The 8,116-nt window shown below is 44.8% G+C and overlaps 1 protein-coding gene across 1 annotated transcript in view; it reads left to right on the top strand.

Annotated features, from left to right (window-relative positions):
- LOC117476183 (activating molecule in BECN1-regulated autophagy protein 1-like) overlaps positions 1–3,258 on the top strand; it is a gene marked incomplete at its 5' end in the record, with an annotated part of 15,751 nt that extends 12,493 nt beyond the window's left edge. Inside the window, 2 exon segments of the mRNA XM_034122553.1 lie at positions 1–84; positions 1,555–3,258. The exon segment at positions 1–84 is cut by the window's left edge and continues 6 nt beyond it. Coding sequence (XP_033978444.1) covers positions 1–84; positions 1,555–2,057 — 587 coding nt within the window.
- Positions 3,259–8,116: the final 4,858 nt, after the last annotated feature.

The following is an 8,116-nucleotide window of genomic DNA, read 5'->3' on the forward strand; positions in this document are numbered from 1 at the left end:
CTCCCGAGACTCCCTCCACCAGCGCAGCAGCCTCAGGGCCGGAGGAGGCTCCGAGCGGAGGAGCAGCCGAGAACAACACCTCCGGTACTGATACTAACACCACTTAGGGATCCATGAGCTAAAAGATAGGCTATAAAGGAACTACAGCATGGTCACATGACTTCACGTCTCCACCGCTAAGCTAAAGGTGGCTAATGTTGGGCTATAAAGGAACTACAGCACGGTCACATGACTTCACGTCACCACCGCTAAGCTAAAGGTGGCTAATGTTGGGCTATAAAGGACCTACAGCACGGTCACATGACTTCACGTCACTACCGCTAAGCTAAAGGTGGCTAATGTTGGGCTATAGAGGAACTACAGCACGGTCACATGACTTCACGTCACCACCGCTAAGCTAAAGGTGGCTAATGTTGGGCTATAAAGGAACTACAGCACGGTCACATGACTTCACGTCACCACCGCTAAGCTAAAGGAGGCTAATGTTGGGCTATAAAGGAACTACAGCACGGTCACATGACTTCACGTCACCACCGCTAAGCTAAAGGAGGCTAATGTTGGGCTATAAAGGAACTACAGCACGGTCACATGACTTCACGTCACCACCGCTAAGCTAAAGGAGGCTAATGTTGGGCTATAAAGGAACTACAGCACGGTCACATGACTTCACGTCCCCACCGCTAAGCTAAAGGTGGCTTAAAAAAAATTAGGCACAGTATTTGTGAATACAAATTTGAAGAGCTCAAGGGTAGCAAAAGCGTTTCAGCCGTTCATATTTGGGTTTGATAAATAACATTTTCATGTAAACATAATTCATACTGGAATTTCTAACTTTTTACAGTAAAACTCTAAATTCTGACTTTTTCTGAAAATCTAAAAAAATTCCAACTTATTTTTTTGTATCTTTCAATCGACCTTTGTCTTCTGTCATTTTCTGAAAATTCAGACTTTTTTTTCAAAATCAGTCTTTTTTTGAAAGTTCAGACTTTTTTTGAAAGTTCAGACTTTTTCTGAAAATTCAGACTTTTTTTGAAAGTTCAGACTTTTTCTCAAAATCTCAAAGTTCAGACTTTTTCTCAAAATTGTAACTTTTTTTTTCTGTAAATCAACAGCCTTTGTCTTTTTGTGAGAGTTCTGGTTCTTCTCTTAGTTCCTCATATCAGAGCATCTTCACTACAAGACTCTACAGATGTCAAATGTTACGGTCATATGTCCTGCAGTCACTAACAGAGGAAGCTGTGAAACATCATGAGCTCTGATAAAATACATTTTGTACAAATAATAATTTTTTCTCAAAACTTTGACTTTTTTCAGAAAATTGCAGAAATCTGACTTTTGACTTGACATTTCTCAAATTCAGTTTTTCTTATTTTCCCCAAAATGTTGTCCCCTAAAAATTCCCCTACATTTTCTGAAAATCTTACAATTCTGAGTTTTATCTAAAAATCTTAAAATTCTGAGTTTTGTCTCAAAATCTTAAAATTCTGAGTTTTGTCTCAAAATCTTAAAAGTCTGAGGTGATGTTTCTCTAACGCTGCTGTTGTTTCTCCCCAGACTCCTCAGACTCCCCCGGGGAGGACGCTCTGGCTCGGATCCGGCGCCTGATCGCTGAGGGCGGGATGACGGCCGTGGTGCAGCGCGAGCAGAGCACCACCATGGCCTCCATGGGGGGGTTCGGGAACAACATCATCGTGAGCCACCGCATCCACAGAGGCTCCCAGACCGGGGCCAACAGGGGGCTGAGCGGCCAATCACTGAGCGGCCAATCCCTGAGCGGCCAATCACTGAGCGGCACATCTGCAACCGGCCAATCCCTGACTGGCACCTCTGCAACCGGCCAATCCCTGACCTCCACCTCTCTAGTGGACATTGACGACGTTTTTGAGGGAGGGAGGACGAATGAAGACTCTCTGCCAGGGCCCTCCTCCTCCTCCTCCTCCTCTTCTTCATCTTCCTCCTCCATGCTGCTGTCCTCCCCTCCCCCATCCTCCTCCTCCTCTCACAGCGGAGGGTGCGGGGCCTCCAGTGGTTACCCAGGCGACCCGTACAGCAGGTAGTGCTCTGATTGGCCGAGAGCAACCGAGCGACGGCCGCTAGCAGAGAGCTCCTCAAAGCCTTATCTTATCTCCCCCAATACTGAACTCTGAGTGGCATCGAGAGGTTAAGCCCCGCCCCCATGTGGAGGACCACCATGGAACTTTCCGGATTAATTGACGGTAGATAACGGTGCATTTGAACACCGTATCATACGATCATGAAAACACTTTTACCGTCAATAACAACGAAATGAAAAAGCATCAGGTTTCTGAAAAAGCATCAGGTTTCAGAAACAAACGTAGAAACAATAACGTGTAATTCGTGGCTTAGTTACAATAAAGACATGACTCTCTTTGCCCGTTATCTACCGTGCATATTTTCTCCGGTACTGATCTCTCATTGGTGCAGGGGGGCAGGAAGGGGCGGGGCTTCCGTGTGGGCGTCACTTCCTCTGCACTTATAAACTGGACTGAAGCTGAACCGCGATCATTCCTCGTCAGAAAGGGCTGTTAATCGAACAGTTAGCGCTGCCGCCACGACTCTGTTAGCATCATGGGGGGGGGGGGCTTTATCAAAGTGCCATGTCTGCAGGTGGGGGGGGGCTCTACACACACATTTACTCCAACGTGCTGCATTAAGGTGCCATGTGATGTTGAAATTTGATGTGAAATAGTGCGTGATTGAAGTGTTAAAGGTGAATTCAGCACTACTTTATCTGAAGCCTGTTTTTGTACCATGTGTAATTATTATGATGTTTGAAAAGAAGAAAAATGGAGGCTGCACGCGTCTGAGGGCCGGACTCTGCATCCTGAACCATGACTCAGCATCATAACTGAACCATGACTCAGCAAAAATAACTGAACCATGACTCAGCAAAAAATAACTGAAACATGACTCAGCAACATAACTGAAACATGACTCAGCTAAATAACTGAAACATGCCTCAGCAAAAATAACTGAAACATGACTCAGCTAAATAACTGAAACATGCCTCAGCAAAAATAACTGAAACATGACTCAGCAAAAAATAACTGAAACATGACTCAGCAACATAACTGAAACATGACTCAGCTAAATAACTGAAACATGACTCAGCTAAATAACTGAAACATGCCTCAGCAAAAATAACTGAAACATGACTCAGCAAAAAATAACTGAAACATGACTCAGCAAAATAACTGAAACATGACTCAGCAAAATAACTGAAACATGACTCAGCAACATAATTGAAACATGACTGAGCAAAAATAACTGAAACATGACTGAGCAAAAATAACTGAAACATGACTCAGCTAAATAACTGAACCATGACTGAGCAAAAATAACTGAACCATGACTCAGCAAAATAACTGAAACATGACTCAGCAACATAACTGAAACATGACTGAGCAAAAATAACTGAAACATGACTGAGCAAAAATAACTGAAACATGACTGAGCAAAAATAACTGAAACATGCCTCAGCAACATAACTGAAACATGACTCAGCTAAATAACTAAAACATGACTCAGCTAATAACTGAACCATGACTCAGCAAAAATAACTGAACCATGACTCAGCTAATAACTGAAACATGACTCAGCTAAATAACTGAAACATGACTGAGCAAAAATAACCTGAAACCATGACTGAGCAAAATAACTGAACCATGACTCAGCTAAATAACTGAAACATGAATCAGCTAAATAACTGAAACATGACTGAGCAAAATAACTGAACCATGACTCAGCAACATAACTGAACCATGACTGAGCAAAAATAACTGAAACATGACTCAGCTAAATAACTGAAACATGACTCAGCTAAATAACTGAAACATGACTCAGCTAAATAACCGAAACATGACTCAGCTAAATAACTGAACCATGACTCAGCAACATAACTGAACCATGACTCAGCTAAATAACTGAACCATGACTCAGCAACATAACTGAACCATGACTGAGCAAAAATAACTGAACCATGACTCAGCTAAATAACTGAACCATGACTCAGCTAAATAACTGAACCATGACTCAGCAAAATAACTGAAACATGACTCAGCTAAATAACTGAACCATGACTCAGCAACATAACTGAACCATGACTCAGCTAAATAACTGAAACATGACTCAGCTAAATAACTGAACCATGACTCAGCTAAATAACTGAAACATGACTCAGCTAAATAACTGAACCATGACTCAGCAACATAACTGAACCATGACTCAGCTAAATAACTGAAACATGACTCCGCTAAATAACTGAACCATGACTCAGCTAAATAACTGAACCATGACTCAGCTAAATAACTGAACCATGACTCAGCTAAATAACTGAACCATGACTCAGCAAAATAACTGAAACATGACTCAGCATAATGACTTTCTGATCCTGAAACATGACTCAGCATAATGACTATCATAACTCTGTATCATGACTCTGATCCTGAAACATGACTCCGCAAAATAACTCAGTTTTATGACTCAGAATAAATAACTGATGTTTTATGACTCAGCATCCAGAGAATCATGACTGCAGTTCATGAAACTTTTTTTTTTTTTTTAACGGCTGAAGAGGAGAAGAGCAACTTCCTGTTTGGGTGAAGAAAGGGGAGGAGTCATCATGCCATGCTACAAACCCCCCCCCCCTCTTGCCGGGCAGAATAGGACTGGATGAGCGACAGCTAACAGTTATTTAAAAACCAGATCAGGACCATTTCATATGGAAACATATAAATATATAATCATACTATCTTCCATTTCCCTCTGATTATTCAGGAATATAAATTCATCATTTCTTTAAAAATTATCTTCAATAATCTAAATTCTTTGAGACTAAATTCATAAATCCACATTTTTCAACCTTAAAAAACGTGTCATTATTTAGTGTTTTCTGTGGACTAAAGATGGATCAGAGACGGGGGGGAGGAGCCTCTGACTCCGCCCCCTCAGACTAACGATGGATCAGAGATGGGGGAGGAGCCTCTGACTCCGCCCCTTCAGACTAACGATGGATCAGAGATGGGGGAGGAGCCTCTGACTCCGCCCCTTCAGACTAATGATGGATCAGAGACCGGGGGAGGAGCCTCTTGACTCCGCCCCTTCAGACTAACAATGGATCAGAGACCGGGGGAGGAGCCTCTGAGCCTCCGCCCCCTCAGACTCCTGCAGGACGGCCCTGTGGGAAAATCAAGCCTCGGCTGTTTTAATTGGTCTTTTATTCCACCAGTGAGGCTCAAGAACTGATACTGGTCATGTGTGTGATGGGTGGGGGTGTGATGGACCTATGAATATGAGCAGCGGGGGCTCTGTGTGCTTTTATTTTTGTATTATTTAACTTCCTGTTGTGCAGGTGAGTCCGGCTGCATGTCTGAGAGAGAAACAGATCTGAATGCTCCTCCTGGCTTTACTTGATACTGAACATTTTAAACTCTGTGTGTGTGTGTGTGTGTGTGTGTGTGTGTGTGTGTGGTGTGTGTGTGTGTGTGGTGTGTGTGTGTGTGTGTGTGTGTGTGTGTGTGTGTGTGGACCCCCTGCTGCGTCACACTTTGTACAGCTCGATTCTTTGCTTTGACTTTTAGACGTGATGTAATTAAAGAGCTTTGAGAGTTTCCTGTCAGCTGCTCTTTCAGATCATTTGTTGTTTTAGAAGAAAGACAGGAATGTCAGCCTCTGCAGACCGTTTACATGCACTAACACCTATAGCACTACATTAGAGGGAACACCACAGAAGAAGAACAGGGCCTAGTATAAAAACATTGATCCATCAAAAGCTGTTTTTCTCACATTTATTTACATTTAATCTTATTATTATCTCCTGGTAACGATTTCAGAAGTGGCTTTTAAAGGTGTCCTATCAAGCAGAAGTCTCTCTCTGATGTCTTCTCTACATCACCATGTGTCCCCGGTGTGTCAGGAGACTCTCATAGTGATGTCTTCTCTACATCACCATGTGTCCCCGGTGTGTCAGGAGACTCTCATAGTGATGTCTTCTCTACATCACCATGTGTCCCGGTGTGTCAGGAGACTACACTAAGTGATGGTCCTTCTCTACTCACCATGTGTCCCCGGTGTGTCAGGAGACTCACTAAGTGATGTCTTCTCTACATCACCATGTGTCCCCGGGTGTGTCAGGAGACTCTCATAGTGATGTCTTCTCTACATCACCATGTGTCCCCCGGTGTGTCAGGAGACTCACATAGTGATGTCTTCTCTACATCACCATGTGTCCCCGGTGTGTCAAGAGACTCTCTAAGTGATGTCTTCTCTACATCACCATGTGTCCCCGGTGTGTCAGGAGACTCACTAAGTGATGTCTTCTCTACATCACCATGTGTCCCCGGTGTGTCAGGAGACTCTCATAGTGATGTCTTCTCTACATCACCATGTGTCCCCGGTGTGTCAGGAGACTCTCTAAGTGATGTCTTCTCTCCATCACCATGTGTCCCCGGTGTGTGTCAGGAGACTCTCAAGTGATGTCTTCTCTACATCACCATGTGTCCCCGGTGTGTCAGGAGACTCTCTAAGTGATGTCTTCTCTACATCACCATGTGTCCCCGGTGTGTCAGGAGACTCACTAGTGATGTCTTCTCTACATCACCATGTGTCCCCGGTGTGTCAGGAGACTCACATAGTGATGTCTTCTCTACATCACCATGTGTCCCCGTGTGTCAGGAGACTCACTAAGTGATGTCTTCTCTACATCACCATGTGTCCCCGTGTGTCAGGAGACTCACATAGTGATGTCTTCTCTACATCACCATGTGTCCCCGGTGTGTCAGGAGACTCACTAAGTGATGTCTTCTCTACATCACCATGTGTCCCCGGTGTGTCAGGAGAGACTCTCTAAGTGATGTCTTCTCTACATCACCATGTGTCCCCGGTGGTGTCAGGAGACTGCCTCTAAGTCGATGTCTATCTCTACATCACCAGTGTCCCGGTGTGTCAGGGATTGTCGTACAGGAGACTCTCTTAAGTGATTGTCCTTCTCTACATCACCATGTGTCCCCGGTGTGTTAAGGAGGATACCACTAAGTGTTGTCTTCTCTACATCACCATGTGTCCCCGGTGTGTCAGGAGACTCTCTAAGTGATGTCTTCTCTACATCACCATGTGTCCCCGGTGTGTCAGGAGACTCTCATAGTGATGTCTTCTCTACATCACCATGTGTCCCCGGTGTGTCAGGAGACTCACTAAGTGATGTCTTCTCTACATCACCATGTGTCCCCGGTGTGTCAGGAGACTCACATAGTGATGTCTTCTCTACATCACCATGTGTCCCCAGTGTGTCAGGAGACTCTCAAAGTGATGTCTTCTCTACATCACCATGTGTCCCCGGTGTGTCAGGAGACTCACATAGTGATGTCTTCTCTACATCACCATGTGTCCCCGGTGTGTCAGGAGACTCACAAAGTGATGTCTTCTCTACATCACCATGTGTCCCCGGTGTGTCAGGAGACTCACATAGTGATGTCTTCTCTACATCACCATGTGTCCCCGGTGTGTCAGGAGACTCACAAAGTGATGTCTTCTCTACATCACCATGTGTCCCCGGTGTGTCAGGAGACTCACTAAGTGATGTCTTCTCTACATCACCATGTGTCCCCCGGTGTGTCAGGAGACTCACGCCCTTTACACCGTGCTTGAATTGGGCGCGGTACTCACCGGTACGCAGAGTACCGGCACTTCTGATTTTGACCCATGTGGTACCGGCACTTCTTACTGAGTACTCAGGAAGATGCCGGCACTCAGCCGCCGGCCGCACGTCATGACTTATGACAACAAATATGTACCTAGATGCATATTTGGTGCGACAAATATGCCCAGCGTACATGCGTCATGAGATGCCGCCGGACGCATGTACGCTGGGCATATTGTCAGAAAAGGACAGCGGTTGTTGCCGGACAAGAGTCCGACTGCAAATACAGAAAATGCTGTGCCTGTGTTAGGACATTGTGTCTGTGTTAGACATTGTGCCTGTGTTAGACATTGTGCCTGTGTTAGACATTGTGTCTGTGTTAGACATTGTGCCTGTGTTAGACATTGTGTCTGACGGGGAGCCTTCTCTGGTGGAGCCTCCTGCTCCAAGTTCTGCATC

The sequence above is a fragment of the Trematomus bernacchii genome, unplaced genomic scaffold (genome assembly GCF_902827165.1).
Source record: "Trematomus bernacchii unplaced genomic scaffold, fTreBer1.1, whole genome shotgun sequence".
NCBI classification, from domain to species: Eukaryota; Metazoa; Chordata; class Actinopteri; order Perciformes; family Nototheniidae; genus Trematomus; species Trematomus bernacchii.